At 41.4% G+C, this 20,796-nt stretch overlaps 1 protein-coding gene across 1 annotated transcript in view; it reads right to left on the minus strand.

Moving 5' to 3' along the window:
* Positions 1-16,529: 16,529 nt before the first annotated feature.
* Positions 16,530-20,796, minus strand: part of GABRB3 (gamma-aminobutyric acid type A receptor subunit beta3) — a 474,798-nt gene continuing 470,531 nt past the window's right edge. Inside the window, exon 9 of the mRNA XM_069757827.1 lies at positions 16,530-17,375. Within this exon, the coding sequence (XP_069613928.1) occupies positions 17,025-17,375 (351 nt within the window). The 3' untranslated portion in view covers positions 16,530-17,024. The remainder of the gene's footprint in view (positions 17,376-20,796) is intronic.

The raw sequence follows: 20,796 nt of genomic DNA on the forward strand, positions 1-20,796 counted from the left end.
AAATGGAAAATTAGCTCCAATCATTAGCGGACACCATGTCACGTTTGGAGAGCCCCTGTGTGTCTAACCATTGGAGATCCCCCACAAATGACCCAATTTTGGAAACTAGACCCCCAAAGGAACTAATCTAGATGTGTGGTGAGGACTTTGAACCCCCAAGTGCTTCACAGAAGTTTATAACACAGAGCCATGAAAAAAAAAATATATTTTCTCAAAAATGATCTTTTAGCCTGCAATTTTTTTTCCCCAAGGGTATCAGGAGAAATTTGACCCCAAAAGTTGTCGTCCAGTTTCTCCTGAGTACGCTGATACCCCATATGTGGGGGTAAACCACTGTTTGGGCACATGCCGGGGCTCGGAAGTGAAGTAGTGACGTTTTGAAATGCAGACTTTGATGGAATGCTCTGCGGGCGTCACGTTGCGTTTGCAGAGCCCCTGATGTGGCTAAACAGTAGATACCCCCCACGAGTGACCCCATTTTGGAAACTAGACTCCCAAAGGAACTAATCTAGATGTGAGGTGAGGACTTTGAACCCCCAAGTGCTTCACAGAAGTTTATAACGCAGAGCAATGAAAATAAAAAAAAAAAATTATTTTCTCAAAAATGATCTTTTAGCCTGCAATTTTTTATTTTCCCAAGGGTAACAGGAGAAATTTGACCCCAAAAGTTGTTGTCCAGTTTCTCCTGAGTACGCTGATACCCCATTTGTGGGGGTAAACCACTGTTTGGGCACACGTCGGGGCTCAGAAGGGAAGTAGTGACTTTTGAAATGCAGACTTTGATGGAATGGTCTGCCGGCGTCACGTTGCGTTTGCAGAGCCCCTGGTGTGCCTAAACAGTAGAAACCCCCCACAAGTGACCCCATTTTAGAAACTAGACCCCCCAAGGAACTTATCTAGATATGTGGTGAGCACTTTGAACCCCCAAGTGCTTCACAGACGTTTACAACGCAAAGCCGTGATAATAAAAAATCATTTTTCTTTCCTCAAAAATGATGTTTTAGCAAGCATTTTTTTATTTTCACAAGAGAAACAGGAGAAATTGGACCCCAGTAATTGTTGCGCAGTTTGTCCTGAGTACACTGATACCCCATATGAGGGGGTAAACCACTGTTTGGGCGCACGTCGGGGCTCGGAAGTGAGGGAGCACCATTTGACTTTTTGAATACAAGATTGGCTGGAATCAATGGTGGCGCCATGTTGCGTTTGGAGACCCCTGATGTGCCTAAACAGTGGAAACTCCTCAATTCTACCTCCAACACTAACCCCCCCACACCCCTAACCCTAATCCCAACTGTAGCCATAACCCTAATCACAACCCTAACCCCAACTCTAATTCCAACCCTAACCCTAAGGCTATGTGCCCACATTGCGGATTCTTGTGAGATTTTTCAGCATCATTTTAGAAAAATCCGCGGGTAAAAGGCACTGCGTATTTCCTGCGGATTTACCGCGGATTTCCAGCGTTTTTTGTGCGGATTTCACCTGTGGATTCCTATTGAGGCACAGGTGTAAAACGCTGCGGAATCCGCACAAAGAATTAACATACTGCGGAAAATACAACGCAGCGTTTCCGCACGGTATTTTCCGCACCATGGGCACAGTGGATTTAGTTTTCCATAGGTTTACATGGTACTGTAAACCTGATGGAACACTGCTGCAAATCCGCAGCGGCCAATCCGCTGCGGATCCGCAGCCAAATCCGCACCGTGTGCACATAGCCTAATTCTAAAGGTATGTGCACACACTGCGGAAAACGCTGCGGATCCGCAGCAGTTTCCCATGAGTTTACAGTTCAATGTAAACCTATGGGAAACAAAAATCGCTGTACACATGCTGCAGAAAAACTGCACGGAAACGCAGCGGTTTACATTCTGCAGCATGTCACTTGTTTCTGCTGATTCCGCAGCGGTTTTACAACTGCTCCAATAGAAAATCGCAGTTGTAAAACCGCAGTGAAATGCGCAGAAAAACCGCGGTAAATCCGCCATAAATCCACAGCGGTTTAGCACTGTGGATTTATCAAATCCGCAGCGGAAAAATCCGCAGAGGAACAGAATACGTGTGCACATACCGAAACCCTAACCCTAGCCCTAACCCTAACCCTAGCCCTAACCATAGCCCTAACCATAGCCCTAGCCCTAACCCTAACCCTAGCCCTAACCCTAACCCTAGCCCTAGCCCTAACCCTAACCCTATTCTAACCTTAGTGGAAAAAAAAATAATTCTTTCTTTTTTTATTGTCCTTACCTATGGGGGTGACAAGGGGGGGGGGGGTCATTTATTATTTTTTTTATTTTGATCACTGTGATAGATTATATCTCAGTGATCAAAATGCACTTTGGAACGAATCTGCCGGCCGGCAGATTCGGCGGGCGCACTGCGCATGCGCCCGCCATTTTGGAAGATGGCGGCGCCCAGGGAGAAGACAGACGGACCCCGGCAGGATCGGTAAGTATGATGGGGTGGGGGGAGCACGGGGGGGGGAATCGGAGCATGGGGGGGAGGATCGGAGCGCGGGGGGGTGGAATGGAGCACGGGGGGTGGAACGAAGCACGGGGGGGTGGATCGGAGCACGGGGGGGTGGATGATGCACGGGGGGTGGATCGGAGTGCAGGGGGGTTGGATCGGAGCACGGGGGGGTGATTGGAGCACGGGGGGAGAGGACAAGAGCACGGGGGGAGCGGAGCACAGGACGGAGGGGAGCCAGAGCAGTGTATCAGACAGATCGGTGGCTTGGGGGGGCGATCGGTGGGGTGGGGGCACATTAGTGTTTCCAGCCATGGCCGATGATATTGCAGCATCGGCCATGGCTGGATTGTAATATTTCACCAGTTTTAATATTTGAAATATTACAAATCGCTCTGATTGGCAGTTTCACTTTCAACAGCTAATCAGAGCGATCGTAGCCACGGGGGGTGAAGCCACCCCCCCTGGGCTAAACTACCACTCCCCCTGTCCCTGCAGATCGGGTGAAATGGGAGTTAACCCTTTCACCCGATCTGCAGGGACGCGATCTTTCCATGACGCCACATAGGCATCACAGGTCGGATTGGCACCGACTTTCATGACGCCTACGTGGCGTCAAAGGTCGGGAAGGGGTTAATCTCCCACAGGTTTTTTTTTATTTTTTCAGGGAGAATTTAGATACCAAATTTAAAAAAAAAAAAAACTAGGCTTTCTATGGCCCACTATTTAAGAGAGATGGCACAATCAGGACTGGCAGACAAGCAGAAAGGCCAATATTAATCTCCCACTGTTTTTTTTTTCTTTTCAGGGAGAATTTAGATACCAAATTTAAAAAAAAAAAACTAGGCTTTCTATGGCCCACTATTTAAGAGAGATGGCACACTCAGGACTGGCAGACAAGCAGAAAGGCAAATATTAATCTCCCACGTTTTTTTTAATTTTTTCAGGGAGAATTTAGATAGCAAATTAAAAAAAAATAAATATAAGGCTTTCTGTGGTCCACTATATAAGGGAGAAGGCACGCACAGGACTGGCACTCTAGCAGAAATGCCAATCTTAATCTCCCACAACTTATTTTTTTAGGGAGAATAAAAAAAAAAAAAGAGGGACTGTCCTACAATTACTATCTCCCTGCAGTAATCTCAGCCAGGTATGGCAGGCAGCAATAAGAAGGAGTGGACTGCTGCACAAATTACATCAAAAGTGTGGACAAACAAAAAAGATAGCTGTGCAGAAAGGAAGGAACAACAGGATTTGTGCTTTGAAAAAAGCAGTTGGTTTGCACAGCGGCGTACACACAGCAATGCAGCTATCAGGGAGCCTTCTAGGGCAGCCCAATGAGCTCCAGCGCTGAGGGAAAAAAATGTAGCTTCCACTGTCCCTGCAAACAAAAGGTGGTGTTGGACAGTGGAAATCGCTACAGCACAAGCGGTTTGGTGGTTAATGGACCCTGCCTAACGCTATCCCTGCTTCTGACGATGCGGCAGCAACCTCTCCCTATGCTCAGATCAGCAGCAGTAAGATGGCGGTCGGCGGGAACACCTCTTTATAGCCCCTGTGACGCCGCAGACAGCAAGCCAATCACTGCAATGCCCTTCTCTAAGATGGTGGGGACCAGGACCTATGTCATCACGCTGCCCACACTCTGCGTCCACCTTCATTGGCTGAGAAATGGCGCTTTTCACGTCATTGAAACACAACTTTGGAGCGAAAGTCGCGTACCGCATGGCCGACCCCACACAGGGATCGGGTCGGGTTTCATGAAACCCGACTGTGCCAAAAGTCGGCGACTTTTGAAAATGAACGATCCGTTTCGCTCAACCCTAGTAACCACCGATCGACCAAACCACTGCAGGACCAGCTCTATCCTCACCTACTGTATCTTCACCCATCCCTTGTAGATTGTGAGCCCTCGCGGGCGGGGTCCTCTCTCCTCCTGTACCAGTTGTGACTTGTATTGTTCAAGTGTATTGTAACTGTTATTATTATGTATACCCCTCCTCACATGTAAAGCGCCATGGAATAAATGGTGCAATAATAGTAAATAATAATAATAATTTTGTTTCCTGTAGGTTTTGTCTTAAAAAGGGGACTCAATCTTTGCCTTCGGTGTCTGTGGCCACACTAAGCATGGGGAACAGAAAGAAGAGAACTATCTGAGGACTTGAGAACCAAAATTGTTGAACAATATCAATAATCTCAAGGTTACAAGTTCATCTCCAGAGTTCTTGATGTTCCTTTGTCCACACTGCAAAACATAATCAAGAAGTTTACAACCCATGGCACAGTAACTAATCTCCCTGGACATTGATGGCAAAGAAAAAAAATGATCAAAAGTTGTAATGCAGGATAGTAAAGATGGTGGATAAGAAGCACCAATGCAAGCTCAGGGTGCTTCAGTGTCAGCTGAACTATCCATCGACAATCGACATTTGAATGAAATGAACCACTATGGCAGGAAACCACACATAAAAAAACTAGACTGCTGTATGCCAAAATGTACATCATTAAGCCAAACTCCTTCTGGCAAAGACTCTTGTGGACAAATGAGAAAAAGACAGAGCTGTTTGGTAAAGCACATATTTCTACTGTTTACTGAAAACAGAATGGGACCTATAAAGAAAAAAACACAGTAACTACAGTAAAAAATTATGGAGGTTAAAAGATGTTTGGGTTGTTATGCTGTCTCTGGCACTGGTTGCATTGACTGTGTTCAAGGCATCATCAAATCTTAAGATTACCAAAGGATTTTAGCTCGAAATGTAGTGTCCAGAATCAAATTTGTGTCATGTGTCTTGCGGCAGAACAATGAACCCAAGCTTACTTGAAGAAACACCAAGAAATGGATGGAAAGCTGGAATGGATTGAACACCTGTGGAGAGATATTAAAATTGATGTTGGGAGAAGGCTCCCTTCAAATATGAGAGACCTGTAGCAGTTTGCAAAAGTAGGGTGGTCCAAAATTCCAGTTGAGAGGTGTAAAATCCTTAATGATGGTTATAGGAAGTCATTAATTGCAGTTATTTATTCTGATGGGTGTGCAAAAAAATTTTAAGTTGAAGGTGCCAACAATTTTCTCCAGATCATTTTTGGAAATTTGCCATCTTTTTTCTGTTTTTTTGTGTTGTTCCAATACACACAAAGGAAATAAATATATACAACAAAACATGTGTAATTGCAATAAGTTTCTGGCAGAAATACTTCATTTTCTGAAATCAATTTCAAGGGTGCCAATTTCAAGATATATGAGAGAGAGGGAGAAGTGAGTGAAAAAGAGCCATCATGGTTTCAAAAATATCCACTTTTTTTAAGTGGATTAAAAAGTGTAATAAACCAAGAGAGACAATGGTAGACAGTGGTAATGAATAGAAAACCCAATTATAGCAACCTTATGCCAATCAGCTACTGCCAAGTCAAATACTTTTATAAGTTCAGACTTTGATGAACATAATAAAACATAGGGCCTGATTAAGGGTACCGTCACACTCAGCAACTTTCCAACGATCACGACCAGCGATACGACCTGGCCGTGATCGTTGGAAAGTCCTTGTGTTGTCGCTGGAGAGCTGTCACATAGACAGCTCTCCAGCGACCAACGATGCCGAGGTCCCCGGGTAGCCAGGGTAAACATCGGGTTACTAAGCGCAGGGCCGCGCTTAGTAACCCGATGTTTACCCTGGTTACCATTGTAAATGTAAAAAAAACCCCACATACTCACATTCCGGTGCCTGTCACATCCCCGGCGTCCGCTTCCCTGCACTCCTCCTGCATCCTGTGTAAGCGCCGGCCGTAAAGAAGAGCGGTGACGTCACTGCTGTCCTCTGCTTTACGGCCGGCCGGCGCTGACACAGGATGCTGGAGGAGTGCAGGGAAGCGGACGCCAGGGATATGACAGGCACCGGAATGTGAGTATGTGTTTTTTTTTTACATTTACAATGGTAACCAGGGTAAACATCGGGTTAGTAAGCGCGGCCCTGCGCTTAGTAACACGATATTTACCCTGGTTACCAGTGAACACATCGCTGGATCGGCGTCACACACGCCGATTCAGCGATGTCAGCGGGTGATCCAGCGACTAAATAAAGTTCTGGCCTTCTAGCTCCGACCAGCGATGTCACAGCAGGATCCTGATCGCTGCTGCATGTCAAACACAACGATATCGCTATCCAGGACGCTGCAACATCACGGATCGCTATCGTTATCATTGTAATGTTGTTCAGTGTGAAGGTACCTTAGGACTGTTACTAAAGAAGGCCTTTCACAAAATTTATCATGAACTTTATACAAGATGTAATGCTGGCTGCTGAGCGAAATAAAATATTTTTTGTATTTTTTCTTTAAAGGTACCGTCACACTTAGCGACGCTGCAGCGATACCGACAACGATCCGGATCGCTGCAGCGTCGCTGTTTGGTCGCTGGAGAGCTGTCACACAGACCGCTCTCCAGCGACCAACGATGCCGGTAACCAGGGTAAACATCGGGTAACTAAGCGCAGGGCCGCGCTTAGTAACCCGATGTTTACCCTGGTTACCATCCTAAAAGTAAAAAAAACAAACACTACATACTTACCTACAGCCGTCTGTCCTCCAGCGCTGTGCTCTGCACTCCTCCTGTACTGTCTGTGTGAGCACAGCGGCCGGAAAGCAGAGCGGTGACGTCACCGCTCTGCTTTCCGGCTGACCGACGCTCACAGCCAGTACAGGAGGAGAGCAGAGCACAGCGCTGGAGGACAGACGGCTGTAGGTAAGTATGTAGTGTTTGTTTTTTTTACTTTTAGGATGGTAACCAGGGTAAACATTGGGTTACTAAGCGCGGCCCTGCGCTTAGTTACCCGATGTTTACCCTGGTTACCAGTGAAGACATCGCTGAATCGGTGTCACACACACCGATTCAGCGATGTCTGCGGGGAGTCCAGCGACGAAATAAAGTTCTGGATTTTCTTCCCCGACCAGCGACAGCACAGCAGGGGCCTGATCGCTGCTGCCTGTCACACTGGACGATATCGCTAGCGAGGACGCTGCAACGTCACGGATCACTAGCGATATCGTCTAGTGTGACGGTACCTTAATTTCACCTCTCAGTTGTAGAGATATTAGTAATCAAAGTATTTAGCACTAAAAGAGTTAACTTTAGATAAGTTTAAGTAGCTGTTATTAGATACCTTTCACTGGGGGTCAGTACTTTTTATCCATCTGAGATGCAATCTAATAACTCCCATTTGACTTGACACAAATTAACTCATTATGTGCCAACATTTTGATTGCAAATATCTCTGAAATGGAGACTCAAAACAAAAGAAAAAAAAATCTTTTTTTTCACTCTGCAAACACTATTAAATAGTGTCTTAATTTAAACATGAAAAACTTGTAAAAAGGTACTCTTTAAGGCTGGTTTCACATTTGCGTTTAAAAACGCAGCTTTTTAAACGCAAACGCATTTGGTGAAAAAACGCGCTTAAACGCGTTTAAATGCTGCGTTTTTTAGGCGCATGCATTTTTGCATGTTTTAACACAAACACGGCGTTTTGACGCGTTTACATGAGTTTTTTCCTGCGTTTGCGTTTTTGAAACGCATGATGAGAAGTGTGTGACAGCTGCCAATCATCAAAATCAACTAGAAAACCCACTATAAACAGAAATACCTGGGGTTAGGGTTAGGGTTAGGATCCCTAGTAACCCTAGGGATCCTAACCCTAACCCTAAAACACAAACTCTAACCCTAACCCTAAACCTAAAACACAAACTCTAACCCTACCCCAAACTCTAACCCTAACACAAACTCTAACACAAACTCTAACACAAACTCCAACACAAACTCACAAACTCTAACCCTAACTCTAACCCTAACACAAACTCTAACCCTAACCCTAAAAGACAAACTCTAACCCTAACCCTAACCGTAACCCTAGGGATCCTAACCCTAACCCTAACCCTAACACAAACTTCAATCCTAACCCTAACCCTAACACAAACTCTAACCCTAACCCTAAAACACAAACTCTAACCATAACCCTAGGTATCCTAACCCTAACCCTAACCCTAGGGACCCTAACCCTAACCCAAACCCTAACCCTAACTCTAACCCAAACTCTAACCCAAACTCTTAACACAAACTCTAACACAAACTCTAACACAAACTCTAACCCTAACACAAACTCTAACCCTAACCCTAAAACACAAACTCTAACCGAAACTCTAACCCTAACCCTAAAACAAACTCTAACACAAACTCTAACACAAACTCACAAACTTTAACCCTAACCCTAACACAAACTCTAACCCTAACCCTAACCCTAAAACACAAACTCTAACCCTAACCCTAGGGATCCTAACCCTAACCCTAACCCTAAGGACCCTAACCCTAACACAAACTCTAACCCTAACCCAAACTCTAACCCTAACCCTAACACAAACTCTAACACAAACTCACAAACTCTAACCCTAACCCTAACACAAACTCTAACCCTAACCCTAAAACACAAACTCTAACCCTAACCCTAACCCTTAGGGTTAGGGTTAGGATCCCTTAGGGTTAGGGTTAGGTTTGGGAGTGGCTTTTCAGTGTGTATTCTTGTGTTTTTCTATAAAAACGCATGCATTTAAAACGCATGCAAACGCATGTGCTTAAAAACGCATGTGTTTACATAGACATCAATACGTTTTTTTTGCCGCAAAAAAATGCAGTTAAAATTACTACATGTTGCATTTCTGCAACACAACACATGCAGAGAAAAAACGCGTGCGTTGTCAAAACGCGTCAAAACGCATGCAAAAAAATGCATGCATTTTTAATGTTAAGTATAGGGAAAAAAACGCATGCGTTTTTTTGCGCAAAAACGCAAAAAAAATGCAAATGTGAAACCAGCCTAAGACTGCATGCAATTGTTAATTATGGATGTGCTGAAGTAAGATGCACTTAATACATTAAGGCATAATTCGCAACCTGCAACTGGCTTAAACATGTGTGCTTCAGCCTGAAAAGTTAATTCATTTTGGCAAACAACTTTCATGAATTTATCAGGTTGGCTGTGCCATACCCGGTCTCATACTAGCTCTGCCCAGCTTGGTGGAGCTGGATAAAACTGGAGAGAAAATGGCAAAAGTTGCAAAAATGTTCATGTTTTGCACATATTTTCTAACATTTGAAGGTCATTTACACCAAATTTTTGGTGAAGAAGGAAATAGAGAGCACAATTGGGTGATACCCTATGGAGGAAGAGTAGGAGAGTGCTGACTACATTGACCTAGTGGAGTTGTGACAGGCGCAACTACGATGCAGGCATGAAGAAAAACAGCTACTTCCCTGTGGCCGATGGATAAATCCTCCAGGAGATGTTGTATCCAATTGGATTAACACGTAGGTGGGCTTCACAGCCCACCTATGTGTTCATCCAACTGGATCCAAAATTATGATGAACACAGTGTTAGGGCTCAAATTCCCACCTCTGCACAGAGGGAATCTCGAGCCATCTCTGCTGTGGTCTCCCATTTGTCTCCAGCCGCAGTGGAGCCTGCTCAGCGGAGACGTCGATCCCAGCGTCTGGCTCAGGCAGATAATCTGCATCTGGCTACTGCTGTTCTTCCAGGCTCTGGTCAGCGGCGAGGACTCGCTTCTGGGACTAAGTCCTGCTTTCTCCCTTCTGAGCATGCCCAAAGGAAGACCTCTCATTGGAGGTCAGGGGTCACACGCTCAGGTCCTGAAGCAACTCCCATTGGTCCTCTAGGAAGGTCCTGAAGTTTCTGCAACTATAAAAGGTTTGCATGGCCGCACGGCCATGCGCTAGTATCAATCTTTGTTATGAGCTTTGCACCAGTGTGGTCATGTATGCTTGTGGTCAGGGTCAGCTGAAAAAAGCCACTAGAAGACCGGCACCTCCGGTGAGGAATTGTTTGTGTGCTTCTCTGACTGCATGACCACTGACTGCTATCAGCTCAGCAGTTAGCTGTGTACTCCTGTGAGCTAATCAAGACACAGTGCTTTTCTATCACGGCGACTCTGTGAAGTAACAGAGCTCGCTTATACCGCCATATAGTGCCATTTGCTAGCAGCAGGTTCTCCTCCTGCACGGTGGACCCCGGGCTGCGAACGCACCAATAATAACATCTATATTTACTCGGTGCATTCCGCCAGCCCTAACATACACCTTCATGAATCAGGGCCAAAGTTTTAATTAGAAATCACTGTACAAGCTGTATAGCTATTATATGTATATTATATTATATGTATTATATGTATAAGTCAACGTCTAACTAATACTATAGAGGAGAGCTATTTTGCATACGATTATCATGGAGTAGTCATCAAATATTAATTCCCAACTGGAGCCAGTGACCTATAAGGAATACCTTGTATTTATAACAAAACAATAACCAGTTTTATATACAGTCTTTTTTTAATATAAAATCATTCAATTGTTAAATAGTTATCATATTATTTTGAAAGCCAAAACATACTGAAAAATATATATGAATAAATTGACATTTTATAATCAATTATAACAGAAAACAAGTTAATGATTTAACAAAAGTGTTATACTGCAAAACAAAGCAAAACTCTGCATCCATAGCTGACAACTTCTCTGTCTTCTGCAACACATCAAATATATCTCTTATCTATCACAGTAATGAAAACAAATCAGAAGAAACAACACAAGATATTTGTTTAAAGGTGTGATCCAACATGACAGTGGTAAGTATAACCAAGAGTGACTGCATTGAACAAAAATACAGTACCTCTATCATTTGTAGCAATCGTTATGCACCAGGTACAGTAAGTACAATAACAGGAGTAACCGAAAATGGAAATGCAGTGGCTCCTGGAATATTGTTTATTATGAAATCATTATCTAGAATAATTTGAATGCAGGTCTTGTTTTTCAGTTTATTGGGAGCACTGAAAAACTGGATGGATTCAGGGACCAGGATGTGACAACTATCTCTGAAACTTGTAAAATGAAACCCAATGATCAGAAGAGATTTAGATCTCTATTGCTGATCCAGAGGGAACCTAGCAACCGATTCATGCTGCCCGACCCACATAAAACTATAAAAACTCAACAGTTTTTCAGATAAAACATACTTTTAGAAGTCAGTCGGGGACAATGATACTCAGATACTGTAACATGTCCAAAAGGCAGGTCCTCTGTGGCTTCTCTCCTCCCTGCACCCCTTGATGGGAAGGTCTCTCTCTACATAGATGAGGAGAAATATTAGTCAAGTGATGTGGGGTGGGAAGAAGTCAAACAAGACTGGCCTCTTGGGACTAGTCATCTGAGTCGTATTGTCCACAGCATTGTTCCTGAAACCCATTGTCTCCAGGCACCTTTTAAAAGTTTGATTTCTAGGAAAAGTTGCAGACTTTAGGAGTATATCATTGATGCTTGCAATAGCATAGCTTCTGTCTGATTGAGGCAGATCCTGGTTCAGGCAGCATGAATAATAAGATGTAATAGTAATATGGGTCACCTAGCAATAATGAGCATATACCCTTAGATCAGCCCCACTTAAAAAAAAAAAAAATGACACTTAATGTGCCCATTCTGTGATGGGTCCAGGCCTTCCATTCTTTTGATGGCAAAAAAATGAAAAATAATAAAAAACTGGAAGCTGGTGAATAGCAACAGACAGGAAATATATTAATATTATTATTGGGTTCCATTAAAATCTGGATTTGTAACTGCATGTCTGGATCTGTTATAAATGAAAGTCATAATTATTTTGTGGACAAAGCTTGAAGGGTATTTCCAAAGATTGAAAAAAAATCTTTCAATGTACACAGTACAACAATTGTTATAAACAGTCCATGTGTTAAGTCCAATTGATTTCTACTGAAACTGAAACAGTAAGAAAGGCTCTTTACTTTCTTGCTCACCGATGTCAACATACAACTAAGGTTTCTAGAACTGCTTTTTCACTTCATCAAAAAATAAAAAAGAATTGTAATTTAATAGGCTAAACATTAGGAGGTATCATTTTTGCAAGCATCTAGTCATTGGTACCCCATCATGCTGATGACCATACAGGCACATATTTTTATCAAAATTGTCTCTGTACATTGAAAAGATGAGGAAAAGGAAAGGTTTTTTTAATGGAAGACAGAAATTATCCTCTGGCTGACTATTTGACTAAAGTCTCAAAGCAGTTAATGTGGCCAAAAACAGCTTACGGCTACGTTGTGTTCAAGTAACTGAAAGCAAGTGGAGAATGGGAAAAAAATTCTAGACAGACTTCAGGCAATAAAAAAGGGTCCAGGAACTATTTTTTTTCCTGTTCTTAGAAGAAAGTGTGGCATCTTGACTTAAACTGCACAGTTGTATTGTGCTTAAGGCACATAGTTGTTAATGTGCAGAAATGCATTGCCTCGCCTTTGTTATACTATAAGATAACATCTATAGTAATCCTATAGTACTTGTGCTTTTGTTTACAAATGTAAATAGCATTTTTACTTATGTACCAAAATCACTCATATTATTTTTTAAAAATCCATATGAAATATGCTAAAAAGACTTGACCTAATGCACATGGCAATGTTTTATATCAAGATTCTTTACATTGAGTCTCTTCGGGCCCACATTATACATCATGAGTAGTGTTGAGCGATACCGTCCGATACTTGAAAGTATCGGTATCGGATAGTATCGGCCGATACCCGAAAAATATCGGATATCGCCGATACCGATATCCGATACCAATACAAGTCAATGGGACATCAAGTATCGGAAGGTATTCTCATGGTTCCCAGGGTCTGAAGGAGAGGAAACTCTCCTTCAGGCCCTGGGATCCATAGAAATGTGTAAAATAAAGAATTAAAATAAAAAATATTGATATGCTCACCTCTCCGGCGGCCCCTGGACATCACGCTGCTAACCGGGAGGCTTCTTTGTTTAAAATGCGCGCCTTTAGGACCTGCGAATGACGTCCCGGCTTCTGATTGGTCGCGTGCCGCCCATGTGACCGGCACGCGACCAATCAGAAGCCGCAACGTCATTCGCAGGTCCTCAATTCCTAGAATTAGGAGTTTTTGTGAATGAGAATGACGTCGCGGCTTCTGATTGGTCGCGTGCCGGTCACATGGGCGGCACGCGACCAATCAGATGGTGATCAGCGTGATGTCCAGGGGCGATACTTGCGGTATCGGAATGCTCAACACTAATCATGAGTTAATTACTCAAGGATTCATAGGCCATCAGTAAGAAAAAACCTCGGGATCCGATAAAATTGGAAACATACGGTCAAAAATGATCCCAAGCAAAGCCATGTGCATTTCAGTACTACTGCTTATTTGAAATGTATAAATTGAGGTATGAAACATAGATGGCACAAAAAATAGATTACTTTTCTCTATGAACATGGAAAAAGCAATGAAATGTACAATGAACCACATAAAACGACTGATATAAACTATATCTTATGACATATTGGAACACACCTTTAAAAATGTATTATAAAAAACACAATTAGAGAACATTGAGCCGCCAAATCTAAATGAGTTAAACATAAAATCTCTTGTCACTTTTACAACAGAGAACACTAATTGTATTGGATGTAAGTGATATAAATGTGGCTTAGAAAAAATATATTATCTTCATTTTAGAAATAGCAAGATTAGATAAAAAGTAAATAATAGTAACGTTTCAGAAATTGATGCAGCTTAATCACCAGTCTAAAAAAATGTTTATTTTTGTGAGTGCGTGTGAAAGGTTTGAAATAAGTGTGAAGAATGTTTTTCTCTTGTTTTCCTTTGCATAAAAAACAAACTGGTAATCTGAAAGTTGATATATTGTGCTATAAAGCATATGTGATTGTACCATGCTACATACTGGATGGTTTTCTTAATATTGAAATATGTATAACGTAAAGGGTATATAACTAATTGTGCTAGCAATGCATTTGTAGGGTACATCTAAAATGTTAGACAAATATGACAAGGCATGCTGTCACCATAGCAAGCACAACGTAAAATACATTGATAAATTATATGTATATATGCATTCTATGTAAATATATTTTTAATTTCCATGCAGTGTAATAACAATGCTTGAAGGTGTGAATGTACTTTGAAATAAAATACATTAAAATGTTTCACAGCAAATATCCTGAGATTTGTCCATTTTCAGAGGTTTAACAAGCTGGATGCAATTTACTCGAAAATATATTGGGCAAATATATTGTATGCCACTGTTGGTACTCACTCTGCATGTCAACATTATTATGACAAAAATGTCACTAAAATAATCTGAACATTCATGTAGGATAAATTTATATAATGGATACAATGATTGTTGAATGCCATCACAAATAGGAGGTCATGCCTCATAATTGAAGAAATAAAATATGTGCCCAAAATATTACCCATCGCAAACATTGCATTATCCTTATACAGAGAGTGAAATACATTTCCTACCTCCCACAGTTTGGTGTTTTTCAAGTTTAATTATTTTTTAGCCCACGGGCTTGTCCCTACTTACTGCCTCCAGGGATGCTTCACAACTGCCATCCTAGTTTTTCCTAATATGGCAACAGATGTGACATCATAACTACTATATATGACCGCTGCAGCCAATCACTTGTTTTCAGGTTGCCCTTCTTAGATATTTATACACAGAGCATGCCTAATAACTAAAACAAGTGTTATCCTGGCAAACTGCTTTAGGCCAACTTTATTGAGAGCAGTCCAGTAAAAGTAAATTAAAATGACAAAGTAACAAAATCTGAAGCAATTTTTTTATTTATCTATTTGTCTTCACATCTAATTTTTTTGTCCCCGTTAATTTGGAAAACATCTCAATTCTGGGTAGCATGAAGCCTCTATGTCATCCCCTCTGTTGACATTCGGTCAATTTCTCATAGCCTTCAGGCTCCAAATATGATATCTTTATGTAGTCAGTGCAGGTTACTGTGTACTTTATGGAATTAACCCTGCTGTTGTCTTCGGTCAAAAACGACCGACCTTGAACTTCAATATTCTTTAAAGTATTCAAGATGCGGCTCTGAAACCGTGGCTGACCGACCCATCCTCATTTAAGTCAATCAACCACAAGTTTCAGAACCAAATCTTGAACACCCCCAAAAATACCAAAGTTCAAAATCGGTCTCCCCAGACCGAAGACAACAGCAGGGTTAAGATGTAAAAGTATTTTACCATGTGATAAACTCAGAAAAATGTGTTTAAAACTGATGTTACCAAAGATTGAGCACACCTGGGTTCACTTCTAGGAACAAATGATTTCAGCCATTAAATGCTGAATTGTAAATACATGGTAATGAAAGAAAATAAAATATTAAAATAAGAACACATACATTAAAGTGTTTTAAGAATGAGACCATTTTTTTCAATCAAAGAAACATCCAAAAGGTTTTGGATGTCTTGAAGTCTTAGGCTGGGAATACACAAACATATTTCATGGACCATGTATGGACCACAATGCTAGGTCTAGTTGCGGGTCCGCTAACCTGAATTTACAGCCTCAAATGTGTCTATGAAGCTACAAGTTTAGTTTGGTTGACCCTGGTCAGTAGGTATACAAACCGTGAAATACACTGGTGTGAACCCAGCTTTAATAAGAGCAGCACACTCACACCCCAAAAATGAACCATACATTTTTTCCCAACATTCTTTCTGATCTCTTAAATATTGTGTATCATTATTGCAGAGATCTGAGACCAGAAAGAAATTTTTTGAGGCATTTTTCCACACATCTTAAACCTCAGTAACTTGCAAGAGATATTAAAAATGGAAGGTGAGAAAAAACATATACGTAACTAGTTAAAGTAGGCACCACAGTGCTTAAAATGTGCTTCAATATTGATTTATAAATGACCTCCAATTTGTTTTATAAAGTAGGGCTAAAATGGGTGTTATGTTATGCCAAAGTTTAATTACAGCCTATCTAAGTAGAAAAAATATACTGCTCTGTACAATATGTGGTTTATAGAAATAGGAATCCAGCAATGGGTTTGAGATCAGTGCATTAAAATGGATTCCCAGATAATGTTGACATGTATCGCATTATGTGCCATAATAGAGTATCCAGATGTAGTCGCCGTGGGCGACTAACAAGTGATTGACAAACTGTAAGAATGGAAATTCTCAAAGCATAAGAAAACAATGAAGATAATGAACTGATGAAAGTCTGGGATATGAAACACATTAGTCTATAAAACTAAAAAAAACTATAAAAAAAAAGTACACCAGTGAGAAAAAAACCTTGATGGTCAATTGAAAACATAAGGAAAGTAGAAATAAAGGTGGTGGTTGTAGTCCCATTCTTGAAGCATCATATCAGAAATCATGAAAAGTGTATCTCAAGCAGTAGTTCAAAAGGTCCTTCTTTAAAGGAAGATCTGCGCTGTTCAAAGCTGAAAAATGATCTGTCCCTTTTCATGTCTTTTGCTGCAGAATATAGTTACGGTACTCATCTCATACGAACGTGTGTGAGCATTGAGATGCGCGTGCACATACATTCATACATTCAACATGGCATATGCTAGTGAATTTCTTCCTGCTTCACTGCATACAAGTAACTACTATGTGACATCATCATAATCCTAGTCCATCAGTTGACGTAGTATAACCAGTAGATTAGGTTGAAGAGAGAAAATGTGATAGGAAATATCATCCTTGACCACCTGTCTATGGCGTTTACATCAGTTAGATCTGGGATTTTAATTTTTAATTGTGAGGATCGTCTCCTTAGATGGTTCTTTTTGCCATGAGGAGCAGTTCTGTCCATTGCGCGACGCCCAAATCCATCACGAGTAACACTTTGTTTTCGGTACTGAATTCCTGAGTTATCAAAAGATGTTGTTGAATTTCTAACATCAGTGACACTTGTTGTAATTTCATTACCAGTGACTTCATTATGGATTTCAAGTGTTGTAAGCAATATATTTCCATGGGCATCCACCTAAAGAAAAAACATACATTTTTTAGCTTAATTATATTATACAAGTGATTTTATGAACTAAATACGGTATGTTATGCGACATTGGATCATCTTAAAGAGATTTTACCTTTTAAAGTATGCATAACTTATCTCCAAGACATGCCAACAACAGTGATTGATGGAGGTTCAACTGCCTGGACCCCACTATTCGTTAGAATAAAGATGTTGGAGCACTTGTTAACTGCTCCTGCTATTCACTAATGTGCCCAGCCTACTGATGATCCCAGCCAACAACAGTACACAGAAGTATAAAACCAGTGCATTTACTTAAAGGGAAGATGTCACCTCAAAATATGCTATTTACCTACAGATATGAGATTAATTTGCAGGTAAATAATGTTACAATGCTGAACGTCTGTCTTACTGAACGTGTGGCTACTAGGAGAAAATTTTATTTCTCTGAAGAGCCAATGACTTTCAGTCATGGGGGCGATCACACAGCTGCTACAGTCACCTCTCACAGTGCCGCTCACTCACATGCCCTTTTGACTGAAAGCTGGTGACATCCGAAAGGAAATAAGTTCACTTTCTCCTGGTAGTGGCACTTTAAGTAACGCGGCATAGTAGCATTGTAATGCTACTTACCTGCAGATTTGCCCTATATCTGCTGATAAATAGCATTTTTCGAGGTGACAGGTTGACTTCAGCATATCAGCATAGGTTCAAAATGTTCACCCCGTATTTATTATATTGCTATGGCTTCCATACCTTTAATGAATCACATAAATTGCTCTAAACATAATTGATGTAAACATATTTTCCTAAAAGCTGAATTCATACTTTGTCAATGATCTTCCTGATTAAGTTGTTGTAAGTTAATAAATATTAGCCTCAGAGAAAAAAATTACCTTTCTTGGTAAAATGCTTTTTATTCGCAGGCTCATTTCATGGGCGCATAAACAAATTATACTGCACGCACTAAATTTTTTATGGTCCAACAGTGTTATCAGCTGCATATAGAGAGCTCTTTGTTTTCACTATTAAAGTTTTTCATTGGTTTGCTATATATAGATTTTTATAACTTGCTACCAAGTCTTTTTTTCAATATAAAGTTTTCTTTACAGCGCAAAAGATGACTGTTTTGCACAGAATCAAAGTTACCTTATATACTCACGTGTAGGTTGACCCGAATATAAGCCGATGAACCTAATTTCGCCACAAAAAACTGGGAAAACTTATTGGCTCGAGTATAAGCTAGGCATGCATTGTCCCCCTCATCCCTATCCTGGTATGCATGGTTTCTCATATGAACCCATCCTTGTATGTATGACTCCTCATCTCCATCCTTGTCTGCATGACTCACCATCCCCCATCCTTGTCTGCATGGCTCCCCATCCTCCCAATCCCTGTCCTTGTCTGCATGGCTCCCAATCCCTGTCCTTGTCTGCATAGCTCCCAATCTCTGTCCTTGTATTCATGGCTTCCCATCTCTGTCCGTGTATGCATAGCTCCCCATCCCTGTCCTTGTATGTTTGGCTTCCCATCCCTGTCCTTGTATGTTTGGCTCCCCATCCCTGTCCTTGTATGTTTGGCTGTAAAATACTGACCAAATACTGCTAGTGTGATGGCAGCCTAAAATGGAGACGAAAAAGACATGCCAAAAAGAGGGATCACCTTAGGGTAATTTATTGATAAACAAGCAATAAAAGACCAACAACAAAGTATTAAAACAATTTAAAAACCCCAATAAATGGGGATTAACAAGGCATAATCATTTACCCGCTCATAATGGAGCTAGTGTCAAAACCTCCAATACCTACAACAGATTATTATTCCTTAATATAAGTCAGAGCTCTATAAAGTTATACTGTATAATACATAACAATAAATTATTATGTTGTAAACCAGTAGTAATACTAAGACATGCAGCAAAAAATGGAACAACAATATAGTGATGAAAATGATAACAATAATTAAGGCATGAACTGCCTACTTAACAATCCAAAACTATAAAAAAACATGCAGTATGAACCACATAAGATATATACTAGCGGCACATCTAAGATTGAAACATGGGATATATACTACCAGCAAAACCTGGGAGAGTATAAATCGCAGACAATCCTGGTCAAAGAAACAGGGTTATCGGTACAAGGTTCAAACAGGTAGTGGAGAAAGGAGAAAAAGCCCCATGCATAATGCCACCAATGTTGTGGTTTCCTCAGGGGTATTTCTTTGCAGTGACCAAGATTAACTCAAAATCACTTAACTAATAAAGGGAAATGGCAGTCTGTTACTATCTTAACACATGAGGGTTAGTCAATTAAGAAAACCAATGAAAACCATAATTTGCTATGATGAAATTGTCTCTTATGAGGACCACCCTGGGAAATGCAGACAAAGAATTACCTATGCTGCAGAGGATAAGTTCATCAGATTGTCAGCTTTAGAAAATACAACTTGACAGCACCTCAGATAAAAGCTATAATATATGATGCACAAAAAGACATTAAGTAGCAGATACACGAGAGGAGACTGTAATAAGTAGGCCATTATAAATGGATTACTGTAAATAAGTCATTTCTGAGGACCAGAAACGAGAATTGACTTGTTTGGTCCAAACAACACAAGGACTGGACAATACATCAGTGGAAATCTTTTGTTTTGTTTCATCAGTTAGGGTATGTTCACACGTTCAGGATTTCCATCCTTTTTTTTTCAGGACAGTTTTTTTAAAAAACTGCAGCTCTTGGCAGAAAACGCAGGTCCTTTTTTTGTCCTTTTTTGATGCGTTTTTTGATGCGTTTTTTTATCCTTTTTTTACTGTGTGTTTCCTAGGAAGCTTTTTAGGGCTAAAATGGCTGAAAATACCCTAACCCTACCCCTAACCCTAACCCTACCCCTACCCCTACCCCAACCCCTAACCCTACCCCTAACCCTACCCCTAACCCTACCCCTAACCCTAACCCTATTCTAACCTTAGTGAAAAAAAAAAAAAAAAAATTCTTAATTTTTTTATTGTCGCTACCAATGGGGGTGACAAAGTGGGGGGGGTGTCATTTACTATTTTTTTATTTTGATCACTGAGATAGGTTATATCTCAGTGATCAAAATGCACTTTGGAGCGAATCTGCCGGCCGGCAGATTCGGCGGGCGCACTGCGCATGCGCCCGCCATTTTGCAAGATGGCGGCGCCCAGGGAGAAGACGGCCGGACGGACACCGGGACGCCGGGTAAGTATAAGGGGGGGAGATTAGGGCACGGGGGGGGCATCGGAGCACTGGGGGGGGCATCGGAGCACGGGGGGGGCATCGGAGCACGGGGGGGCGGGATCGGAGCACGGGGGGCAGCCACACTCCGCCCACGCACTTCCGCCCGCTCCCCCGCACTTCCTGCTGCAGCGGTTCTGCACATCAAATCGCAGTAAAACCCGCAGATATAT

This window comes from Ranitomeya imitator, chromosome 3 (genome assembly GCF_032444005.1).
Source record: "Ranitomeya imitator isolate aRanImi1 chromosome 3, aRanImi1.pri, whole genome shotgun sequence".
In the NCBI taxonomy this organism is placed as follows: Eukaryota; Metazoa; Chordata; class Amphibia; order Anura; family Dendrobatidae; genus Ranitomeya; species Ranitomeya imitator.